Raw genomic sequence first — 26,460 nt, 5'->3', positions numbered from 1 at the left:
TGGGATAGGAAAAAATTACACTTTGGAGAGGGAAATCAGCCAAAATAAATAGCTCTGTGGGTCATCAGTGGGACCAAGTTTAGGGAGTAGTCTAATAAAATTAGGAAGGTATCATAGGTGGATAGTACAAAATGGAATAAAATGCATGTAATCTTCCCAACCTTGGGAAAAAGAACCAACCAACCAGTCACTGAAATAGCTGTCCTGCAGAGAACTTTGACCGAATGCTATACCCCGCTTTGAATGCTGTACAGCTGCTCTGGCTGCCCTTTCTGTTTGGAACTTCTTTATTTCTAATTGGCATCCTGTCACTGAAATGGTTTACCTTTTATTGAACATATTTATGGTGTCTGCAACAGATGTAGTGATTCTGTTAATCTTTTGAGAGATGCCACTATCTCTAACTAGTCCAGATTACGAAGGCTGTATACAGAAGGAAACAAATAACCACTTAAGGGAGCTGACCAAGCTCGTTTGAAGCTACATTGGCATTTCTATACCACATTACATGCTGCAATATGGGCAAACTCCAAGACCTATTTCCTATTTGTATCTTCTAATCCATAATGGTGTTTTAATTGGTGCAATTTAGTTTTGTCTCTTCTTCAAGCAGCCGTCTCTGACTCCAGTGTTGCTTGTTTCCTGATAATAGAACCCTTTGGTCTCACAGGTCAGCTTCGCCCCAGAAAGGAAGCATCAGAACTAGCTCAGAAGCTAGCTACTCGCTCAGTGCAACTTAATTCCCACTAGTACATCAGTTCTAGATGTGGCAATCTGGTGTCTAATATTTAGGAAGCCGCTACACCAAAATTCAGGCTAGAAATTCCTGTTGTTTGCAATAGCATGACCAGTATTACTTCCTGTAAAATTTACTTCCCAATAATGAAAGACCTCAGAAGATCACACTGCATATTGTGAATGTGTGTCATAAGTGTGCATGTTGAGGAGTTCAGAAAAAAGAACAAATTAAAGCAGCACCATGTTATTGAACTTTTTCATTTCTGAATGCTAAACAGGTCAGACACCAGGGGACTGGACAGTAGGCAGGTATAACAGGAGGTGCCAACTGTGAAATACATAAATATAGTTCCAAAGCTTGAACTGTGGCAGTGAATATATCTTTTTCCCTTCTGCTACCTGTAGCTGTTCAGGTACTTAGCACTCCAGCAGTTTGCTATTCCTCAGGATTTGGCTCTAAGTATTTTTTGTTCAGATAGGAATTGCATGATATTTTCTTTCTCAATATGCTTCTTTTCTTTCCTGGTAGGTCGTATACGCCCTTGGGATCTTTTGATCTGCTTATCTTCCAGAAAAAATGACAGCACTGGCTGCATTCAAATAGAAGACTTGCATCATCTAGAGTTATTCCAGAAGGTACGAGATTATTGTGTTACCGTTTGTGAGAATGAGAGGACAGGGCTAGGCCAAATTTTTAGCACTCACTCATAAAAAGAAAAGTATCTGATGCTTATTTTATACTGCAGAGGCGTGGTTTAACAGCAATTAAAAAAAGCTTTTTCAAGTTTCCTATCCTATTGTTTCAAGTTTCCTATTCCTAATGAGAAATACTTGTCAGATACCAACATTTCATTCTTCTTTATATTACACCCAGAGATCAAAAGCAATTTCTCATTTGGACATAGTATGTTATTTTGGAGGCAAGTATTTCAGTGTAAGTACTGATAATTGTTACAACTGACTGTCAAGTTTTCCTTTTCTCTTCTTTAGCTTGAACTTTTGCATTCTTGACCACCGTCAACCAGCATGTCAGGCAGCAAAAGCATCTACAGAATTCAAGGGAAATTTAAACAATTTACCCATTGGAAAAAGAGAATTTAGAAATGGGGAGAAAGAACTAGCCAATGCATGCAATATTTCAGAATAATAGCATAAGCAGAAGATAAAGCTAGACTAATTTAGGCTTCACATCTTATATCAGTATTGAGTTTCATCTAATGTAATTGCTGCTTTGTAAACATAATTTAGGCACCTCTCCAAACAGTGACAGTGCTCCTACAATTGATAATGTGTGAGCTGGACCCATGTCCTCCTCCAGGGCCTTCATGGGATTTCCTTGCCCTGGCACTGCAATCTGCTTACTCACAGTCCAAACCATCAGTGGTGCCAATATTTCTTGGTATTTTCAGAATTGTTTTTTTTTTTCACTTGGGTATGTTGTGGGCACAGTTTAGGTTACTTTGATAGGCAAATGTCTAAATAAGCACCTTACTTGTTGGTGAAAATATGTGTGATTTAAACTGAGGGCTTTGTTTGAAAAAATGTGACCTAACTATGGATAAAGCTTGGCTTATAATTCAAGTACAATGGCACAGATAATAATGGCAAGACCCAAAATTATAGACTCTGAACTGAGGGACTGGGAGAAATAGAGCTGCTTTTAAAAGGTATTTAGTTCAGGTAGGAAGTTCATGAGGATGCAAAAAACCACTGCATGTCCACAAGAGTCAGAGCTAGGAGCATGTACACTGGGGTTCCCTGGGACAGGATGACTTATCTAAGTGTATCCAAAGTGAAATTTTTATAGCAGTTCCAGTTTGCTAGAAATATACATGCTTTGGATTCAGGTCTCAGATCATAAAACATCCCAGGCTTCTGCAAACTGCTTTTTGCTCATTCTACCCATATTATCATATCTGAGCCTTTAATACTGTGCAATATAATAATCCTTACAGCACTCTGCAATGTCCAGAAGTTTCACACATGAGTAACTGAGACATAAGGTGATCAAAGGAATTGTCCAAGTTCCGTCAGGAAGTCTGCAGCACAGCAGGGACTTAAACCAGATGGCCCATATCTCCGAATAACTTTAAATATTGGACTAACATTACTTGCTGCTGGCATGTCCATACCACAGTGCAACACAGTTCTTTGTTGCAGAGCCTGGATATGGTTTAGCTACGTTAGCTTACCACTGTTCCCAAACACCGCAATTCAAGAGGCATAGGCTATTTCCATGCAGTGAGAGGCAGTGATTGATAACTGGCAGAGAACAGAGAAGCTTCAGAAAATGAAAAGGGGGCAGGGAAGGGGTGAAAACTCAGCAGCCAGGAGGAGAGCCATAAGTCTAAAATTTTGTTTTGTGCTGGCCATGAAGGAAGAGCCCATACTTTAATTTCATTATCCCGTGTGGGAGGAATGGCAAAGTTGTAATTCGCTATTGACACTGACAGGAGTTTTGCATGAGGTGTCTCTGATAAATTAAACACAAACCCATTTAAGGCTCCAGGAAAAAGAGCACTTTTCTGAATGAAACCATTAAAGCTTCTCTTTTTACGTACAGGTAAACCTACTTCCAGAAATCCAGCATTTTCTTTGCAGAAAAGAGGGATTATGCCAGATAACAAAAGCCTTTTCAGGTAACCTAATTTCTTCAAATCTGCATATGTCATGATGGTCTTTTAATAGTTGTCATAGGAAGTCTCTGAAATGACACTGTTAGGCTTACAATTCCTTTTTATTTTTAGTCATGAATGCATAGGGGGAAAAAAATGAAACAAGAATGATAATCCATTTCAGACACCACTTAAATACAAATTACAGTTATGCAGTATCTTTTCAGGTAAAGATATTGCATTGTTTAGCCATTGCATACTGCAGAAATAATTTGGCTATAAGTGTCTTATTTTTGGACTGTTTTGTGTTAATACAGTGTATTGGTGTTTACACTTCAAAGCCCTGGGTTCGGTGTAATATGTTTGTTCAGCTTTACAAAAATGTTGTGGCATGGAGAAGGAGTAGGAGTCGGAGTTTGGTTCCCATCCAGACATAGTTTACTGATAAAAAGCCTTTGTGTATTAAGATCATCAACCAGAAAAGTTTAAAGGTTATGGGCCAGTTGCCAGAGAATTCTAATTTACTATGGGTGTAATTCAGCTTTGAATAGAAACTGGAAAAAACTGTTGTGCACCATATTAGGTCTATTTAAACTACAGAGGGACACATTCTGATCTTAGTTACAGCACTAAATATCCACCATCAATACTACCTTGGATTTATGATCTATCTTATATAAACTTTGCTTATAAGAAATCTTGTCCTTTTTTTTTTAATCCAGTAACAACCAACCCCTTATTTATTCCATTAGTATTTAGCCTTGTTTGCAGACAACTACACAAGATTGATCGGACTCCTTCCCTTGCCCTTGCCCTTGCCCTTCTTTTCCTTGCCCTTCCCCTTCTTTCCTTTCCCCTTCCCCTTTCCCTTTCCCCTTCCCTTTTTCGCTTTCCCCTTTCCCTTTCCCCTTCCCCTTCCCCTTCCTCATCCCCTTCCCCTTCCCCTTCCCTTTCTTTTCACATTTTATGTATATGCTATATTTCACACATAAGGAAAAGATTCATTACATCTCATTTAACCATTTATAAGTCGGATATCTTCTGCACCAGTATTCTAGTCTTCCCCTTAAGCCAGCGGAGAGAGAAGGGTACCTTCAAACACTACTTCATTTTATCCTAAACTATGTGTTTAAAATAGGTGTGTTGAATTACCCTCTGCAGGTACTTACTACCCAATTACCTCTCACCACTGGCTGTAAATGGAGCCTAGACAAGTAGCTTAGATTACATACCTGGCACGTGGATGCTTGACTAAAGTTGAGGTTAGGTGGTTCCTAACATAAGCATACCCTTTTTTTTACTGCTTCATTTAAAGATTGATCCATATTTAAAACTTATGTGAAGTGTTTCCCTTAAAGAACTGTATGTTGAGGGTCAGTTTAAATTAGACATTTCCATTTTCCTGGTGCAGTAAATTGTCAAAACTGATCATAAGGAACATGCAATATAAGGAACATCTATCCAGGTCCCATGAGAGTCCTTTATCGTGAAGTCATATTACACCAGCTAAGTAATATATTCTGTTTTGGCTGAGTTTTAAGTACGTCTTCAGTGATGCCTAATGCCTTGGTTCCCTTGCACTGGAAAGTGAATTAGAAAGTATTCTGATATAGTACCAGTTTCAGACAAACCTAAGCAGATTTCTAAAAATTTCAAGGACTTCAGGAATTGGTAGTTCCTATTCATGTTGTAACAGACTGCCTTTAAAAACCATTGGTTTGCCCTGCTACTTGGAGAAAGGCCAATTGCAGTGGTTTTATTATTTTGCTACTGCAAAACCACAAACACAAGAGGCGCTGACCACACACAGAGCTTTCCCCTTGAAACACGCACAGTTTCATGGGTGTCCATAAGCTGTGGTACAAGCCACTTTGTGTATGCCATCTGTTAAGCTGTTCGGTGTTTTCTCCTCTTTAGGGAAGGGTCATTTGTAAACATCTTATTCCATATTCATATTATTAGTGCTTTCCTGGCAAAGAGAAAAGCCCTTCTGACTGATGCCGAAATCCCATTGAAATCAAGGTAGTATGTGTGCTTGGCAGCAGGGGTCTGAGTCCTACCCACCCAGTAACAGAGGATTCTTCTAGCAGTCTGCTGAAGGACTGTCAGATAGAAAAAGGCCCACCCCTCACCTTTCAGTTACCAGTAAAAAAAGATTTTGAACCTAAATTAGCTAGAGTTTTAAAATTAAAAAAAAAAGCAATCCATCTCTTAAATCTAGGTGTCTCCACATCAGCATGTGGCCTAGGTAGCTGTTTCATGTGGCCTAGCATGAGGTAGCTGTTTCAACACAAGGGTCTCATGCCACTTGAGACACCATGGAGAGTCCAGGACACCCAGTAGGATGGCCAGATTTGGCCCAGAACCTATGTCTTTCTGGTCCAGCAGCTGGAGGCTCAGAGGGATATCCTATGGTGTCCCAGCTGGCAATAGATCTCTGTGTGTGGATATCTGACTTTAACACTTGGTATCTAAGCTCCCAAAATTAGAAGTACAGTTTAAAGTGAGCAAGCCCAAAAGAGCATTTACTTTCAGCATAATTTAGGGTTAGCTGAATTGCTCCACACTGACTGTATAGACTACATTGACGTCCACGACAGGAATGGGAACTTAGACTGTGGCACACAGGGGGTCATCTTTGTATAGACCAGACCTCAAAGTGTCTCAATCCAGAAATGATCCCCTTCAGTACCACTGTATATGTGACATCTAATTTACTATGAGTGAAATTCACCCATAGAAGGTGAAATTAGAATCAGAAGGGTAAATCATTTGATTAACTTGGCAGGTTAAGAGGACAAAAAGGCGTAAGTTAAAGCAAACTTCTAGAGCCAAGATTTCAGATACTCTCCTCTAATTCATCTGATAAAGCCAGCTCTTTCCACTTCTTTCTCTTGCTTGCATCCTCCGACAGACCTTTCTTTCCAACAACAGCAAAGTTGCCAACTATTAGGATTTGTTTGATCCTCAATTTTAAAAATTATTCGGGGAAAAAACGATTTTCATCAGTATTTCCTCCAGAGAAGAGTTTGTTTCCTTTCAAATCAGTCACGTACTTTCACTCCTGTGTGTTTGAGTCAATGGGGCTTCTCTGCAATTCCTTTTGAAGAGGATCAGTTGGTTTGTTATTACTGTGTTTGTCATTTAGTCAGCCCCCCAAGGAGCCAAGCAATTTCCTGTAAAAGTGAAACCACAAAGTTGCTGCTCTAAGAATTACATGATCAAATTAAAGACACACTAAGTTGTAGAAAGAAATATCAGGCAGCAAAGCTGAGGGGATGGGATTACTGGATTTACTGTGGGTATGACTGTGTTGATATTGATAAGCAGTGGGTACAAGGGTAAAGGTTATTTTTAAAAAAAATGTTATTCTATTTGTTGTTGTGCAACTCTTAAGCTGCTAGGTTTTGTATTTAAGAGAGCATGCCCCTTCTCATACCCCTGTTGTATCAATATAGGAAAGAAAATGAGTTGTAGAAAATATCAGGTCAGTGCTTGTTTCTTTGCTTTGTCTCTTTAATGGAAAATCTTTTTGTCAGTCTGAAAATTTAGATTGGTTCTGTCTGTATGGGGGAAAAATTATGCACACACAAATGATGACTGCTTTTTAGGAAACAGGAGAGAAGCTAGGAAGAGAAAAAAAATTAGGAAAATCAGACTGGAAGAACAGTTTAGAGGAGCAAAAAGGTAAAAAAATACATGATGTATGTGGATAAATTGGGCTGAGTAAGAGAAGGAGTTGCTGGAGGATGGGCACATGTGGCAGTGGGTTTGTGATGAGGCGTAAGAATGGTAATGGATCTTAAAATTCAACATGGAAGACACTGGTAAATGCTTCCTGCTCAGTCTGAGAAGACTGGTTTCACTCCTGCTTTTGCAGGGCATTTTGCCCAGTTTTCAATCAGGTGCCTGATGTCTGCTCACTATATAGAACTTGGGCCATGAGGAGGTTCTGGTATGGCTATTGAATGAACAAGGAAGGGTCCTGGCATTTATTGCTCAGGTCAGCAAAAGCTGCAGCTGTTGCAGTGATCTGTGAATGAAATCTTCTGCAAACAACCCAAACCTAGAAGCTCTCTGAGGTTGGAGAATGACTGGCAAAGAGATTTCAGGTGTTCATACTTGGTATCCCACCACAGGTGGGCTGAGAACTGGGCTTCGCTGCCTCCTGGAACTACTCCTGGGTGAGAGATGGAGAGGACTAAGGTCCACAATGTGAGCAGAATTGCCCAGCCTCAGTTTAGGGCACAGAAAAGGTATCCTGATGTATGCACAACAAATACTCTCTTTGACAGGTTTTGCCTGGGAAAGTAGTGGAAATGCTCATAGCATTGCCTCCGTGATTTTCCTGTTCCCCAAGCAATCCAGACTAGTCTGTCTTTCCATGTAAGCATTTGTCTTGCTTTGTCACTTCCAGGGCCCAGCCTGTGCCATGCATAGCTGTCTTCTTTACCCATCCAGATCACCGATTCTTTTTAAAGTAATACTTTTGCTCTATGCCTTCCTTCTGCATTTTTTATTAGTGTCACTAGTGCAGAGACTTTATGAGTGTCTACCAGCCTTGCGTGCTCACTTGGTCACTTGTGGGGCTGGCCAACAGCGTTAATCACACAGAAGGTCTTGGGATAGCTACGACCCCAATGAAATTGAGTGGGAGGGAGAGCCAAGATAGTCCAGCTGTGTGACTGTGCTCTCACTATGTGATATGTTTACTGCCTGGTGCTAACCCTGTGCCAGCTTTCCTCTTCCCCTGCCTAGCAAATCTGCCCTGCCTGTCCCCAGCATCCCTGGGTTAGTCTGGAGTCAGCAGGAAGGGTGATGAGATGAGGGGAGGAAGCAAGGCCCAATGGGGCCACCTATGTAAGAGAGCAATTATAGATTAAATTTATTTTCTGTCATAATAATTCAACATCTTTATGACAGGAACATGCTTCTTTATAAGGGGATGCATTGCTTTCGCCAGCTGGCCCTTATAAATGTCTGCACACCAGTTGTGATCAGTTTTGTGCCTATTACCTTTCTGCTACTGAAGTTGCTAAGAGCCTCAAGAATGGCCAATAAAATCAGCATCTGATTCTTTTGAGTTAATTTGATTATAAACTACATGGGGCAGGATTTTCTTTGTTTTACAACGCGGTCAGATCTCAGCTAGGACAAAAACATACTTGTGTAATAACAATAAGTATGGGGAGACTGAAAAGAAGTAAAGCAGCTAAACAAATTTAATTACTTGGCCTATACCATTCTATATTCTACCCTGTTACTAGTACAGAATTGTAGCTGTGGCTCTAATCATGTAACAGTCAGCCAGCATTTTCACTGAGTTGCTTTTTCCAGAGTTTTATAGCTTATCTGTAAATTTAAGTTCTATTATGAAGCGTGCACACAGAAGCAGCAGCCCTTCTGGAAAATATTGAAAAAAAACCCTCTATCTGTTAACTGTGAGGAGACTTTAGGAATGAAGAAGCAAACAATGTATTTAATAAATACTGTTTTCCATGCACCTGCCAAAACAGAGAAGCAAAAAACATGGTAAATGATTAATCTAAACTGAAGCTGTATTTGCTGATGTTTTTAAAGGGGAAAATAAACAACACATACATTTCAAAATGATGCGCTATCATCATTTTGTCTTTTTAACTCTGAAACTTCACAGGTGTTTTTTAGCATGAATTTCAGTGCATTCCAACCCACAGCTTAAATTCCTTTCCCTCTAGATCTGCTTTTATATAAACTTTTTTTTTATACTAAAGATATTTTAGATAGTTTAAATTTCCAGAAATGACTAGTAGCTTGAAATGTCTCCATTCTAAATATTCAGTGAGGGTTGCTTTGAGATTAATTAATATAATTAATTAATTATATTACAGAGGGAGAAATCACTGCATTCTTTTAATATGAAAACCTTTTAAGGACAGCTAGATCAATAGTCAGTAGTGGGTGGGGTATTGAACCTGCAGCAATGTGCACATTGCAAATGAAGCTTATAACACGTCAAAACTGTCACAGGAGTGTTAAGTATCAAGCAAGAAATCATATTTCTGTGAAATCAGTGGAAATTTTGCCAGGAACTCACTGGGGGCCAGGATTGCCCCTAGTCTTCCTAGCTTCCTTCAAATACTCAGCATCTGCTTTGAGTTTCACAGCCACCCTTTTCTAAATGCATAGGGTATAAAACTGAGTGTTAAAGGTTCTCTCTTTCTTTAGCAACGTCAAAGCATAATGTGTAAGCCATAGGAGAGTACTAATCTTTGTTTCAGAGTCTTTTCATTCGATAGGTCAAATGGATAACAGGAGGCAATTAAATGGAATAGGTCTGCTTTCTGTGACAAGCCTGCCGTGACCTCAAGGCATGTAGCGGCAGTAGTTCAACTGAAATCATCCACCCTCCAAAATCAACACTGAAAAACGAAAAAAATGCACTTTTAGTGCTCATTACTTTCATGGTTATGCAGCTTAGAGCAGGTTGCCATACATGACTGAGCAAAAGGTACTGGATAGTAGGCTTTATTTTGATCAAAATCCTCTAGTCCTGAAGGTGTTCGGAAGTCTGACTAAGACTCTATGAAAGCTTTTTAAACATCTCCTGATGTGAAGCAATCTTTGCAGCTGTTCAACACACCTTTCCAACCTACAAAGGCTGGAAAATTGCCCAGCTGTAAATACTAGAAGAGGACCAGGTTGTAGCAATGCAGCTTGCCCAGTCTGTATCAGAAATAAGCTCTTTGTGCTCCAGCAGCTCACACCAGTCAGGCAGATGAGTGATCCCAGCACAGGATACAACATGAAGTTCTTCTAGCTCACTGAGATGCCCTCTCAGAGAGAAAACCTGCAAGGCTGACAGAGAGGACCTGCTATCAGTCCTTCCTGAATATTGTGCTGCAGAAGCTGCTGAGAAATGACATGAGGGCATTATCATTCTCCTTTTTTCATGTGTGAGAGAATTCAGGCTCTTTCTAGAGACAGACTACCACTATGAAAATCTAGGAAGAAGTTCAGAAGGCTTCTATGCAGATGGAAAGCCTCCTGTATACTTTCAGGATTAATGTACTTTCATGTTCTAAAGTGATGCTTTTCCTGCTAAAAAGAAAACGAATTGGATGAAGACTCTGAAAGTACAAATGTGCTGATCTTGCAATGTCCTTTATGAAAGAAAGGAACAATGTGCTGGGCTTAGAACAAAGCATAGCACCTTAGTTGCATTTCATCCCATCTCTAGCTGTGTGCTTCATTGAACAACCAGGAGCTCCCAAGGCAACTCAATCACTCTTGAAATTCTTCTAACAGATCTGACAGTTGATGGGCACTTCAGAAACAAAATGACCTTTTCTCACAGACAATAGTCTTAATCGTTCCTTGCTCCATGTTTGAAATGTATAAAATATAGCTTATTTGATCTTGAAAAAGTAAAAACATTTAACAAACAAAACCATATCGTAACCCTCCTTGTAACATCAAATATAATATAAAAGGAAGGATAAAGAAGAGGACACTCTCATTCATCTTCTGTTTCCTTTTCTTTCAATTGAGTGTTATTCACTTAGGTCAATCAGTAGGGTCTTCTGCTGCTGAATTCCTTACCTTTGCAGATCACCAGATGTTCATGTTAACCTAAGTGTTCCACTTACCACCAGTCCACGTGGCCACAGCCGTGTCAACACTGACGTGGCTCTGCTCCAGGAAGACTTAATTTGTCCAAATGTACTTCTAGCTATTCGTAAACCTTTTGCTCACCCACACGTTGTAACTCTTAAATCAGCTATTCTTTATTGTGCATGCATTGAATCTCATGTTACGCTTCAGAACTCTGAGCCAAAGAAAAGTAAATAACTTGGGAGCCAGAGATGGGGGCAGAGGGAGCAAGAAGTCATAGCTGTGTAAAATACTTGAAAAGCCTCATTAGATGTCAGTATAGCTGCTGCATTAGATATCAGTTGTCACTGTCAACTGATCTGTTTGACTCTGTGGTACTCCGAGAAATTGCAGTTGACAGAACAGTATCTACCACCAGTTCATGTGACAGAGGTGCTTAATTTTTTTGATCTAGAGGTATTGACTTGGTTTGGTGGATCTTATACCTCCCTTTCACCTGTGCCCCCCAGCTGTTCCTATGTCTCAGATCTATGTTTTACCTGTTGCTGTGGTTAGAGGGCTAATGTGTGAATTCAGCTGAGAACTTGTAGTGGCTTCCTTACCCATCAAAATGGCATCGTGGAGAACACCCTAGGCAGAGGTAAAGTGGTGCTGTTTGTCGGTGTTTGCAATGGTACCATTTCAGAGATGTCAGCATAAGAAACCTGCTTCAAGCCAGAATTTTGAGGAAGTGAAGCTTTTTTTTTAAGTGAAAGCAGGTATCTGGCCTTAGATCCTTTGCTGTACACTGGATCATCACAAATGGCAGCAGCAAAAGTGCTTGAGGCAAAGCCTGCAGCTGCTCCTCAGGAAAACCAGCAGTTTGTGTAGCCTTTCAATTACTGCATAGCCACTTTAAAAGGGAAAATGTTCTTTTCTAGTTTATGTCTTTTTTTTGTTTTGATCTTTAGAGTCTGCTACAAAAATTCCTGATATTAAGATCTGAATTTTTGAAAGAGGGGATGTAATCTGGACATGACACTAGGATGCTGGGACTCTTTCTGACTTGGTTTCCCAAGCTGCCTGACATGTATCAACTGCTGAGCCTGCCTCACCTCTTCTATTATAAAATGTTGATGTTATTTACATACTTCAAAAGGACTGATTAAATAACAACAGCTTGTAGAGTGATTTCAAGATGGAAAAACATGGCAATTACTGCAAACAGTAAAGGCACTGAAGGCTAATTTTCATTGATGATAATGTTGATTAACAAATTTACAGCTCTAATAAATACTGTTACTGCTTTTGAGTGCAAGAACAGGTGAAGAGTTGCCATGAGAACTGATGCAGCTGACTGTGCTGCAGTTCAGCACTACTGACATCTCTTTATTATTATGATAATTGTATTCACTGATTACTAGGAGTACATTTACCAAAGTGAGGGACTGTCACTCCCTCATTAACTCTGCCTGGTGGTGTACATGCTGCGTGTCATCTCAAAGGAGCAAGCACCTTGTGACAGTCTCAATCCCCTTTCTCCTTCTTCCAGCCACCTTGCAATGCACTCTCGACCAGGTGGATGCTAACACAAACCAACAGAGGTGTGTAAAGCACCATACAAACAGGAGCTCTATAGCATGAGGAATAATTTATGAGCATTGCCCCTTTTTTGTTCTCAATGCTAATCGCCAACACCCTGAATTTGTTTAACCTTCTCATCTTGAGATGGTTAAACCAAGAGATGGCAGGTTTCCATTTTTTTTATGTCGAGGCATTTTGCAATGACTTAGGGAAATACTAAGGAGCTTCTACCCAGTAGTCTGAGAATTTCAGGACACCTCTTTTTCATCTGCCCCTACCCATTTTTTTCTGTTATATCCACCTCTAGTAAATGGTCCACTGGGTAGTGACGAATTAATGTCAAAGTAATCTTTTCTATTTCCCTAAAACAGCTAAAACTCTCTTTTAAGAGGGGTAAATATAGGTACAAACCTCATCTCATTCTTTTCAAACCCTGCCTTGTGAGTTAATACCATATTGGTTACTTGTTGCCTTAGCAACACAATTAAAACCATATTTTAAAAAAGAAAAGACACTCTCTACTTTCTCTTGAGTAACAAGCTGAACAGCCCCTCTCTGCTGTCCTGTTCTTATTTTCAGTGAAATATTGGCTTTCTTTTAAATAGGAAAATTATGTTTTGTGCATTTCCCTTTTCTCAACATTATGGTCATTTTAACTAAAGCAATTGCTGAAAAATGTGCACCTTTAACATAATTTGGCTTTCAAATGATCAGCTGAGAAGAGCTGTCATTCTTGTCCATTGCATGGTTCAGTTAATGTTGTCATGTAGCTACAGCCTAATGTAAAAGGTGTATATGTTATAAGGAGCTTGGTCTGGAAGCACAGCTCTGCCTCCTTTCAGCTGTGTGCTGTAGTCATCAAGGTAGGACAACCTGTCTCTCTCTCATCTGCCCCCCTAGGCAGCATTGGCAAGGGGGTAGCTTGGATTGCTGTCATGGGCTTCATTGGGTTTTGTGTGACTTTGATCCCACTCATGGTCAACAGATCAGTATCTTGCTGTTTGAAGATCTAGGCCATGAGATTTGAACTCCAGAGCCTGAAGGTGCTGGGCTGTTCCTGATGGATGTGCTACAGTACCAAGATACAGGGGAACAGGGCTTGGTTCTATAACTCCATAGATGCAACAGCAGAAGGCTATGTCTTACCTTTTTACCAATGTGAGGATAAATCAGAAAAAGATCTCTGAAGTCATCTGTGCACTGTGGAGGGCCTTTATGTGTTTTAATAATTCTGGTTTTGCGTGAACGCCAAAGCTGTATGATCGAACTTTACACTCTGGGAATTATTTGCAGCTGCAAGTAAGTAGCTTAGTTTCTTGCATAGTCAGTGAAAAAACAGACCCTTTCTGAGAACAATTCAGAACCAGTATTTCTCTTAGTGCTCCAAGGACTGGTCTCTTTCTCTCTCCATTGCCTAAAGACAAAGCTTAAGAATACTATTTTTCTAATATAGGCACTTCAGTTAGGTAACTAAAACGATGCATAGAAGTAGTCGCAGTGGGACCGTTGCAGATTGCCATGGTGAAATGCCATTGTCTCTTTACAGGGTGGAAATTGCCATAGTGAAATGCTGTTGTGTCTTTACAGGGTGGATATGGAAAAAATAGCACTTGATTTATGCTCCCTGTGCGTATTCAGAAGCAAGTCTGCTAAGTAAATGACTTAATGCGAGTTTACTAGCTTATTCCTGTTATCACTGCACAGCCAAGTAGGCAGAGAGTAGTCTGTTTTGTCTCTGTCCCACCAGCAAACAGGTAGTTACTTACAAAGTCCAAATCAGTTATAATGCATAACGCAACACAAAGATGCCAATGAGAGTATAATCTGAACATGAGGTGCTATATTAATAAGGGCCTGGTTTTGATTAGTAAAGCCTTTAATCCTGCTAAATGGTGCATGTAAGGCAAAGGACCAGATTAATTTTAGATCCCAGTTAAGCTTGGAAGGCTGAACTGAGCTGATCTGATGAACAGCTGATAAACATAGACAATCACAATGTCATTTTAACAGGATCTGTATGAAAATGAACAGTTCTTTTCCTTGAATGGCTGCTCACAGCTCATCGCCAGAAATACAACTTCAGTTTTATTTTTCATTTCATGCACCGAAGTGGAGAGTGCATGCATTAAAAGAGAAGCTATACAAATAAACTCATAACATTAGCACGATGCAGTATGTCATTAAGCAGATAAGTCATAAGGTTTGGGAATAATGTGAACAGCTTGACTTTTTCCTGACTATTACTTAAGAACTTGAAATGTGAGGTGTGTTAGAGTCAATGAAAACCACCCTACATGAAATAATGACATAACATAAGGGCTCTGTGCTTTTTTATCAGCACAATAAAAGCAGAAAATACATACCACCCGTTGACTGATCTCACATCACAATATTCTGATTACTGTTAATAGTCACATGCCTCAGTAATCTTGAGGACTCTGGTACATCAGTCCTGCTCCCACTGTGTTTGGTGGCAGAACTAAGCCTCCCGTAGATTTCAGTAACTACAAAATGTAGCCTTAAACGGTGAACCTAGAAACAAGGATATGTGGTTATTCACTGAGCTGTCTGTGTGATTACAGCGGCAAAGTCCTTAGTCAAATAAATTTCTTACCCCATTAATTGTAATTAGGGCTACATGAGAAACAAAGTTTTGGTATTCTATATTTAGAAATAAAGGATTTCTCTTTACAGGAAAGGGGAAGGGGATGCTTCTTGTATGCAACACTCATGCACTCACCTATAAAGTGGGAGTTGCAGCTAAGCTTCGGAGCTTGCAGCTGGAAAGGGGTGCTTGGTGGGTGTAAAGCTCTCTGCTAGCAGATCCGAAAGGATTTACAGTTTCAGCATTTGTTGTTTTACATTTTCAGCTGATGCTGGTAGCTCCCCTCTACCTATTGTGTTTTACACATTTTATCCTTAACAGCAGGAGTCGACTGCTGCTTTTAATGCTCCGCTGACTTTCTTTGTCATCCCCTTGGTACTTTTTCAGACCTGCAGCTCCCAGTCATCACCCCAGAGTGCTCCAGCCAGCCTGGGCTGTCAAGGGCCATCACCGCAAGCAACATGTCCCAGGGTGGCGAAAGCACTGGCAAGACTCATACTGCCCATCTGCGGTACTGGTGGAAGCAGAGCACGAGCACACAGCTGTAAGATAACGATTCCCCACCCTCAGAAACTGCGAGTGCCTCATTGTGCTTTTAGTTGGGAGTCAGGGATGCAGAATGTAGCAAGAGAGGAGACTGCAGCAGGTGGAGCACTTGGATGCATTGCACCTCTTATACTTGCATAATGTTTGTTTCTGTACTAGCCAAGCTTGAATGTTTTGCGTGTGAACAGCTAAGGCTTTATGTTGAGGGCATTGAAACACCTAGACAGATAAATACAGACCCAAAGACACCCCTAAATGTTTAGGTCTCATAGCAGCTGAGCTATTTCCTGCTCCCATCCCTGCCTTGCCCCTACTACAGACACACATATGTAGTCCTTTGCACAGAGACCTTCCCTTAAGTGAAGAACTAAGAAATATTTGAGAACTGGCTGTCCAAGTGCTGTTTCCTATGTTACAGTATCTCACAAATTTTATGCTCTGAGGCCCTACCATTCTGCAGAGGGGAGAAAAAGGTCTCTTTAAGATAGATATTATTAGACACCCTGAACAGATAGCAAAATAGAGGTCTGGAAAGGCCACATATTGCCAAAGATTACACAGAAATGGGAGGAGAGCCCTGTGTCCTTTACCAGTAATCAGTCTTTGAGGCCCATAATTTGTATAGTCATCTTCTCATGCATTTGCTGTGAGGTAGATTGATACTCAAGAGATTTTAACAGGCAGAATAATAACCACATTTGTGAATATGCCCAAGTATAGCTCAGATTTCCCCAAGTAATAAGCTTTTAAATAGCAGATTTTTTTCCTGGGTTTGTTTTTTTTCTGTCCTGTTTCTGTGGCTGATTCTTTTTGTGTGGACTAGGGGAGCTGTAGGGCAGCATCTAGAGAGCCATGTCGCTTCCTAGACAAAGTTAGCTTGCATAATTAGTTTATGTTTAGCTGATTTATTATGGGTTATTTCTAGGTGTCATAGTCATAATATTTGGAATCATAGTTCATGGCTTTCATTAGGGTAAGCATACAGTACCACATGTTTGTGTCCCTATGTTACATTGAAGAAAGTGTTAACAATAGTGCAGTCTTTCCAAAGTTTGGGGGTTTTTTACTGAATTCCCTAAAATCAGTGTTAAATTTGGGTACATCGACTATGCACTTCTGTTATTTAAGCTGCTTGGACCTCTTTAATGTTTTTACCTTCAATCTGAATGTCCTGGGTTTGCAACAATTACAACATGCTCACAATGCATTTACCCATATGTATTCTGAAACATAACTCACTCCTAACATAGTTACTTTCTATGTATGGAAATTCAGATTTTAAAATACTGAAAGCAATAAGAAGACTTGATATAAAGCTTTGTTCCGGCCTGCTTGGTTTCATCTACTATGCTGTTTAACTTGGGGGAAAAAAGGCTGATTTCTTATTTCCACTAATTTCACTATTTCACTATTGTCTTATACCTCATTTTCCTCATTTGCAAAAGGACTTCATTAATGCTATGTATTCTTATTATTTTCCAGGAATCAGAAATCAGCTTCGCCAGACCACAAGGACATCCTTAAAGCTCAAGACTTTTCTGTCATCATCAAAGCATATGTGCTTGTGACATCCTTAACACCTCTGCGGGCATTCATTCATTCAACCGCCACTGTCTGGCATCCACCCAAAAAGAAGCACTTTTCCGTAAAGGTAAAACATTTCATTTCCTAATTTTTCCCTCTTTCAGGCAAAGTACAGAGACAGAAACCCAGATAATATCTTTCTTCTCTTTTACCTCTTCTTTATTTGCAGTCTCCAGCTGACACATGAATATTCCCCTAATGTACAGCTTTCATTTCTCAGAATGAGTGGGGTTTGATTCATGAAGGAGGGAAGAGTTGCCCTGTGCAGCGGGGGTTATGAAGGGCTCTGGGATTTGCTTGCTTCAGAGCCCATTTTTATTGGTGACATTTGACAGCAGTTGCAAGGTTTTCTCTAAAGCACAGCAGTGGGGGTGCTGTCATGCAGGAACGTCTTTTGCCCGGATATTGACAGTGTTGTAAAAAAGGAAAGTAAATATTTAAAATGGTTTGCTGTGGTTTAGGTGCAGCAAAACAGAATGGAGGAGGGTCAGGGCACTTCTAAATAAGGGGAAGGAAGATACCATGAAGAGGGTGGGCCTCCCATAGTGTCTAGGTTTTATGAAGAAGGATGTTTCACGTGGGCCTTAATTGGACTAACTCTGGACATCTCCAAGTGCCTAGAGAGACCACTCTCTCTCTCCACGTCTGGTTTGCTCAGCAGTCCTATGGATTTCCAAACATGCTTTCCCATTCCTTTGGCCTTTCAGCAAGGAACTGTGCTTGCAACATGGTAGCTCTTCATGAAGAAACTACAGTTCTGCTGCTGCTCCTTTCCTTTTGAAGGAAAAAGGTCACAAAGTAGCAGTGACTTCTTGAGGTCACATAGATCAGCTCCTGCAGCAGCCATCTGAGGATGAGTGCACTTTGCCCATGTAGCCCTCTTGGGGTAGGAGCAGGTCTTGGCTTTGGATCAGTCTAAGTGTTGTGGTGTCACTGGCAGGACTCTTGATGATGCCAGCCATCTGGTATGTTCTACAATTTTAGCTCTCGAAGTTAAGTGCCTAGTCTAAGTTCATTATCTAATTCTAGTTATGGGAGAAACGGACACCTCTAGAGTACAAATGATCCCACCCAATTTAGACAGTAATTTTAGAATGAGATGAGTTTCCTGCTAAAAGTGTCTGCTTCCTTCCATGGGCTATGACATTCTTAGAGAACATGCCAAATTGTAGGTTGCCAGAATTAGGTGAGATGAACCTACTTCTCTTTCTTTCCCCCCTCAGAAGCTATGGAAGCCCACGGAGATATATTATTTTGCCATCTATTTTCCTCTATTTACATTTAGGAAGACTAATGGTTACTCACTTTCAAACCTTGGGGTTCAGTTTTGTTTTATGTTTATTAAAATAGCACAATGTCCAGCAGCATCACTATCGCAGCTGAAGTAGGGACTACTTTAAAGGCTAGTAGTCATTAGTAATTGTGATATGGCTCTGTAAAACAATTCCTGAGGGAAGTCTGCTGAACGGGGTGCCAGCCACCATTTACAGAGTACTTTGGCAGCTGAAGAAGCAATAAAAATGATAGATAGGAGCAGCAGCACATCTACAGTACCTCCAATCTGGTTACTGCTGCTGTGCTGTTATATCTTCCACAGCTTTAGGCATACTTGTCAAAATGGCAAGAAATAAACAAAAAATAGGCACCACAGAAAGCACATTTGTAGTGATGTATAGATTGAAATGCAAATTAACAAAATGATGGAAAGTGCGGTGTATAAGACGGTCTCTCAGCATAAACAGTGTGCCTTATATAAAGAACCCGGGAGGAGTCAGAAAGTCTCCAGAAGTGAGACACTGGGAATTCAGAGAGTGGCCAGAGACCACTACTGGGACAATCATAGGGAGGCTTCTGTGCTTGGTGCAGAGGCATCAGGCAGGAGATCATCAGTCAGAAAACAATACTTGGGAGAAGGTTTGAGTTCAATCGTTGATACCCTTTGGGATGAGATTACATCAAGTTTCTTATAAATGTCATGGAGCCATCACTTGTTGCCAATGGGACGTACAATACCAGCAGAGTGATCTTCTCTCCCAAACTAGCCAGTGGAGCTATGCATATTTGTCCCAGCCAAGGAACCTAGTCCAGAAAGCTCCTAAGCTTTCAGTTTCTGCCAACTCTACTGTGTAGGAAGGAAAATTGTTTGTTACGTTGTGAAGCTCCAACCTGTCAATAGTCAATAATGACAGAAAAGATCTCTAAGACCTCTTCTTCTGCTGATTGACAGAATAGCCATCGGTGTCCCTGGGGACTGAACGTGCCTATAGCGGAGATCTGGAAAATTGGTCTGGAAAAATTTGCTAGTGTTTGGTGTGCTTTTCCGCAAGAGCAGCTGATGGAATCATTTTTTTTAAACAAACAGATGAGAATAATTTTAATCTGCTGCATTGCCATCATAGATGTGCTGCTTTCAGCAATTTTGCACAATAATTTAGAGACCTCCTCAGTGTATATAGGCCTCCGGTAAGCAAATTTTCTCATACCAGTATAATTAAACTGTTATTGATGAGAAATTGATTCACAGTTGTGGTTAACTTGGTTACAACATCACAAACTCAGTATGTTGAGTTTAAAATTTGATCCCCTGTGTACAACAACCCTTTAAGGTTGCTAGAAGTAACCAGAATGTGGTATATATGAAGGAGAGATTTTTAAGAAGGCTGGAGATGGGGTAGCAGATGATATCAAATGATTAAGAGAAACTGTGTAAGGAAAAAACAGAAGTTTAATGAATTAAATAATACTGCATTCCCCACTGTTTCTTTATTAGTAAACTATTACAAATGATTTTTACAACTCAGATTTACTTATCCTAATCATAGTGGCAAGGCTTCAGAATGACTCTGTGAAGAAGCATTGGCCAAATGGCAGTTCAGGAAGAGTTCAAGTGTGTTTTGCTCACCAGCTGCCAGGTTTTCTCTGGATTATACTTATTTTAGTATCTCAGTTCAAAAAGCAAAGGAAGCTAAATCCTGCACTGGCATGAAGATTTTGTGTGTAGTCAAGGAGTGGCAAAACCACAACTTTACATTTGGGCCCTGGATGGGAAGATGCAGGAAATGCACGGGAGAGAATGGCTTTCTGCAACACAAATATTTTGATATGAGACTTGCGTAATACCCTTATTTCCTTGAGGAAATTTGGAAACCCCTTATTTAGACCATCTGTGCTTTGAAAAATTAATAAGAAAATAGAAATTTTCTATTTTGCATATGGTACCAATTAAGGGATGGGTCTCTGTCAATGTATGCAATAATTCCCTTCACTTTAATCGACATTATGCATGCGTATTGAGCAGAAGGCTGGCCCCTGAATAACCTCCTCTTTTATAGAAGCTGGTGTGCAAAACAGTCATTTATGATTAATTATCTCAAGGTTTAACACACTGTGAAGTGCTTCCTTTGCCCTGCCATTAACCTTTCCTAGCCCGGTCCCAGTTCTTAACGAAGGGATGCACTTTCGTAGACATTAGTGGTGCCACATCCTCTGTCACCCGGGAAGGCTCTTCTGTGCTGTCGGCAGCTTTGCACGGCCCCTGCTCCAGCTCACCGCCCCTTCGCTCATCCAAAATAGACAGTCAGGTGTCTTCTGGATTTGAATTCCGTGACTGGTGTACTTGCATAACCCTCGATACCCTCAGCTGAAACTATGCTCTTAAGTGATCTTCCCGTTGTGCAGTGAAGTAAACATAATTTATTAAAGCAGTTTGCTGTTAAGCTTGCTGTGATATAAGTCACTATAACTATCACTGAAATTCTCTCTCTGTGTATTAAGCATTTGGAAACTTGAGTAAAGAGAAATGTTTTTTATACTTAACATAGATGCAAACCTATGCATAGATGCCCTCACCTACCCAAGAAATACATCTTTTAACATGACATGGAGGTCTGGCTTAGAGCCGAACACTGTGAAAATTAGGTTGCAGTATTGCCCTCAAGTGGCCAGTTTTGATACTACTTCAAGTAATAGCCACAGATATGTCATGTGAAATGGAATGCAGATGTACACGCGGATAAAGAGCAAAATGCTTAGAAATAACAGAAAGGCTCAGAATTTTTTCCCTTTTTTTTAATTTTTGAATTCCATATTCTTGCTCTGTCACTTAGCAGGAGCAAATACAAAAGAAAATTACCATCAACTCTTAATCAATTAGATTGCAGGGTTATTTGGGAATAAAATTAGATTTGTTCATTAGGTTCTGTAAGAACTTAGCGTATGCATTTCACTGTTCTTGCAAGTAGCCTGTGTAGAGAATCAAATGTTCTAATGCTCCCCTTCCTGGAGACTGAGCATAACATAAAAGCCACCTCTGTTTTTTGTCCTCATAGCATCCAGAGCCCTATCATTTCTCTTTTCACTGATATAAGAAGGAAAGTCTGTCTAGACTGGGGGAGATCAAAGACATGTTTAGTCTGACATTCTGTTTCTGGCAACAACCAGACAGGAAAGTATCCTGAAACTGTGTAACAGGACAAGCACAAAGTGGTACTCGTCCTTAGGCAGACTATAGCTATTTCTGGTAACCTGCAAGGTAAGACACACAAAATTGGAAGCAGAATATATATCTTTATGTTTAATAAGCTCCAGTGGGCTTTTATGCCATGCAATTCTCTACTAGATTTTTTTTTAATCCATTAATGCTTTTGATCTTCCCGACGTCTTGCGGCAATGAGACTCTACAGATTATTTATGTGTTGCCTGAGAAAGACTATTTGTTTGCTTTAAAACTTCTACCTTATTACTTAATTTCATATCCCTAATTCTTGTCTTAAGAGAAAGAATGACTAATCCTTCCTTATCTACCTTCTCCATGTCTGTGCCAATCTGTCATACAGTGCACAAATAAAGTTAAAATTCTTCCTGGAGTTCTTTTCTGCTCTTCTCATTATGAACACCCCAGTTTAGCTAGTAAGAGCTCTAGGCTGATTATTCTTCATAATATGTGGCTATGTCATAAGTAAATCTTTACACTGTTATCCAGGCCCTTAGCTCTCTGCTTTTCTCCTGGACCACAGATCCTCTCACTCTGGCTGTTCAATCCAGGCAGCTCTGTAAGCATGCCCCTCCATGGCTCCCAGCTTTCCCAGACCTACCTCCCGTTATCCTGATTTCTTCTTCTCATCTTTCCCTTTTTGCTTTCAGCTTCCCTTAGTCAAGCTGATTCTCTTTTGCTTCTCACAGAGAGCTGGGAAATGCTATTAGTGAATCACCTTTACTTTTCCACTAAGAAGTCGATGGTGGGTTGGGAAACCATTCTTAGTTCAGACTCAGTCAAAGGACCTAATTTAGTGGTTGCTGAAGCTAGTGAGCAGCTTTTTGTCTTTGGACTTAGTCTTAAGAGCAAGGATCTTTAGAGGAAACCTTTCACAGATGGCCTTTTCTCCTCCATGTAAATAGGTATAATAGTGTTAAGGGACAAGAGGGTTTTTTGTCCTGAGCTATTAAATAACATCTCTTTTAAAAATCTTATGTAAAGAAAAAAATATACATAAGTGGGAAATTTACTGCATAAAATAGCTGTATAATACCATGGCTTCCCCCTTCATCAAGTGCCATGTTAGAGCTGCAGAGAAATGGCACATCGTAACAATAAATCAGGGGTGGAATAAACAGACCTACCTAAAGCTAACACTATAAACTTATGACAAATCACTGCACTGTTTTCTCTGTGATGTATTCTGGAACCATTGTTTTGATTATGGATGCATTTTTCTCCCATTACATGTCTTACGACTTTTTCTGTATACTATGATCAGTGGAGAGGTCTGCCTGTGCTAGCAGGCAATATAGGAAATAGCTTCATTGCAAAATATGGGTTTTGTGGCCTTCTATGTGGAATCAGTCTGTATTCTTGCAGACACCTTAGATATTTAGATACCTCCATATGTATAGTCAAAGAGATTCTTGTTTGTGTGCAGAAGAGTATTTTTGTATCTATGAACAACTATTTACACCCCAGGGTATTTGGACTTGGTGAAGAAATTTCACCCAATACAGATCCCGTAAGAAGAATGAATGTACAAAAATGAACTGAGAGTACAGAGCCTATACTGAAAGTTATCAGAGATTGATTGAATTGATTCAAGTGAAAACATCCTCAGCTATTTTCAAGGAGAGGCAATTACTTTAAGTCTTTTGAGACCCTGCAGATCCAATTGATCAGAAAGGCTGCAACAGCTCTGATGCATAGCAGAACAATCTGGAGAGTACACCCTTCATTACCTCAGAAAGGGTCATTTCTTGAAACTAAAGGTCATGCTTTGGTTCCTCAGACGTAAACTTTGCTCTCAGATATGATCCTCATAACTTTGTCTGCCATCTAGTTTTGAAGGCTACAACTAGGAACCAGCAAGGTCCTTTCAAAATCTATTCATACAAATCCTGTAAAGCATGATGCACAAAATTACACTAAAATGCACTCAAAATTACACTGAATTACTCAGTAGCCCAAATGGCCTCTTATCTTCTATCTCCTTGCCTCTTGGGTAAGTTCAGAGCTCAGCTACACCTCCAAAGGTGAAATACTGTTGCAGGAAAAAATTGATGAGTTCATATTGTTAACCAAAACCAGGATAGACGTGGCTAACTGATGATATGTAATTAACTGGCAACCAGGAATAATAATAATACATTCACTATCAATTTCAGTAACAGAATAGGTGATCCATGATACCAGACACTTCAAAAATGTTAATAAACATTGCACATTTCTAAACATCTTTCTATAAATACCCCCAGAAGCTGTAGTCACACCCAGCCACTCACCCAGACCTTATCTCACAGGCAGCATGGGTTACAAACACAGCCCCACTCTCCTGGGATGCAGCTTCGCTTCTTGCATGCACCTCTGCTTGGAGAAGTGGGGGCTCCAGCTCTGCCTGTACCCGTGTAGGACCCGTGCCCATCCTTGCACCCTGGTATCGCCTGCAGTCTAGGCAGAAGCTGTGATCCCAGTGGGCTGACATCTGGCAGTGCCTGACCAGGTTTTGACTGCTACTGTTTCCATCCCAAAGTCTCTCCCCCCACTGCAAATTTTCATGTTGCTTTTATATAATTTCCCAAGCTGACTCCTTCCTTGTTCCAAAAGTCACTTTTTAATTTCCTGGTTGCTGTTTAACCTTGCTGATGGTCGCCTTTCTCTTTATCATGGTAAGTTTGGGACAAAAATCCTCCTAGACAGTTCTGTATATTCCAGGCACACAGGTTTTGTTGTCTGTGGGTGGGCTGTGTGAGCACTCCAGCGGTATATCTCCTGTCTTCCGTGTCTCATTTAGATTCCCTGTACAGTCAGTGGAGGAATAAAGCAGTTTTAGATTGCAATTAGTGTCACCGTTTTGAGATGTCTACCTTAGGATGGCATAAATCATGCTCTTGAAGCATCTGTGATTCTGCAGCGAGGTCTAAAAGGAACCGCGACGTTCAGCTTGTACATAGACATAAGCCATGTAGTCTTGTAGGGTGGGATTCCTCTACAGATTTTGACACCTGAGGGAATTGTCTTCACGTGAGCTGTGCCTCTGAACACCTATTACAATCAACAGAATGCTAATCAATGCAGTGAAGGTAGGCATTTTAAGTTTGCCTTTATTTCCATTCCTAAGGTTAGTCAAGGAAAATCTTTCTCATCTCGTCAGGAGGGAAGACTGTGCTAGGACTGAGCTAGAAGGCAATTCCAGAAGAGTCACTACTCTTTTTTTTTGTATTACAGTAAAATTACTTTACATCTTCTGTGGAGTGTTGGTGTACAACACCCAGTGCACGCAGTGTCTGGCTGTGTCTGCTGCTCAACGCACTCTGAACAGGCCCCTTAAAACAAGGGGTGGAGGGAGAAGGGGCTGGGAGATGGCTGTCTAAATCAATTTATACCCTTTTGCAGGGAAATCCTCAGCTGAGCATTCTGCTAGCTGCCCCAGGCTGTCCCGGCATCTCTTCTAAGAAATTCATTTGCAGAAAAATTGCCAGAGGAAAATCCTCTCAAGGGAATTATTTCAGTCAGTCACCATAGCATCCAGCCCTGCGGATGGCACACACTCTTCCACTCTCCTTGAATGTCCATGAGTCTGTGCATGAAGCTTGCAAATCGGAATTCCTTTGTCAATTAAATTGCTTTTTTTCAGTGTGTCAGGCCTTTAACTCACGGTCCAGTGTATTTTTGAGGAGCCAAAGGAATCCATGTCACTGAGATCATAAACCTTATTTTAATGACTGCAGGTTTTAAAAAGTGGATGTCAAAGCGGGTAGAGAAAAAGCATTGTAAAATTAATATAGAGTTAGCCAAATCTTTTTTTTTCCAATGGCTTATCCTAAAGCAAAAGTAGTTGTCAGTAAGCAAAAGGTCAATGAGTTAAAATTAATCTTAAGGATATTTTTATTTCATTCTGCCTTTAGAGAAAATGTGTGCTTGATCCGTGTAATTTGACTGCATTTACACACTTTCTGAAAGGCATTACATAAATATGTGGAACATACCTCCAACTATGCATCCAGCATGTGGATGAATGTCTTCAAGCTCCTGAGAAGTCTTGCGATTCTGTACACAATGGTGTCATTGTACAAAGTATTTGTGCATGTCTGCATTAAGTTTTACAACCTACTAAAATTTAATCCCTATTCCCCTGCTTAAAAATTTGCCAGCCAGAGGTCAGCTTTCTCCCAGACTAAATTCCTGTGATTGCCACCAGTTTTTCCCATTCTGTCCTCTTTTTTACTATTCAATGCTGCTTTTAATCACGTTCAACCAATAACGAGATTGAATCTTGCTGGACAGGTAGTCTGTTTCCTCTGAAGGTGGGAGAACAAGCATCAGCGGTGATCAGATGAAGTATCCTTCAACTCAGCAACTTTAATATTTTGCAGTTGAACACAGATATTTATAGATCTTTGTTGGACACACTCAGAAGAACCTGAGGTTGCCGCAGGTTTTCACACTTTATCACCCCTAATCCATATACTCTAGATTTTCCCTACCAGTTGCTGAGAATCCTGTAGAATCCATAGGAGTCAAACCTAACCTGAACTGGTTTAAATAGGATTTTTTTCATGAATCGGAATTTTACCTAAAGTATTCGTCTCTTGTCTCTATTGGTCATAAAACAGACTGACTAAATATTTATTTTCAGCCACTGGCTTAGAATAAACATTGTCCTAAAACCTGATATCCCCTGATGAGGACCTGTTGAGCACTGTTTCTTTTCTAGTCTGGCTAAGGCGGGCTGT

The 26,460-nt window shown here is 40.3% G+C and overlaps 1 protein-coding gene across 3 annotated transcripts in view; it reads left to right on the top strand.

Moving 5' to 3' along the window:
* CPED1 (cadherin like and PC-esterase domain containing 1) overlaps positions 1–26,460 on the top strand; it is a 156,654-nt gene that overhangs the window by 34,171 nt on the left and 96,023 nt on the right. For all 3 annotated transcript variants that reach the window (XM_075493254.1, XM_075493246.1, XM_075493264.1), the window contains exons 4-7: positions 1,268–1,374; positions 3,302–3,377; positions 15,502–15,658; positions 17,143–17,311. In XM_075493254.1, coding sequence (XP_075349369.1) covers positions 1,268–1,374; positions 3,302–3,377; positions 15,502–15,658; positions 17,143–17,311 — 509 coding nt within the window. The remainder of the gene's footprint in view (positions 1–1,267; positions 1,375–3,301; positions 3,378–15,501; positions 15,659–17,142; positions 17,312–26,460) is intronic.

The sequence above is a fragment of the Mycteria americana genome, chromosome 1, assembly GCF_035582795.1.
Source record: "Mycteria americana isolate JAX WOST 10 ecotype Jacksonville Zoo and Gardens chromosome 1, USCA_MyAme_1.0, whole genome shotgun sequence".
NCBI lineage: Eukaryota > Metazoa > Chordata > Aves > Ciconiiformes > Ciconiidae > Mycteria > Mycteria americana.
Note: the sequence above shows the minus strand (reverse complement) of the source record. Positions and strands in the feature narration are given on the sequence as shown.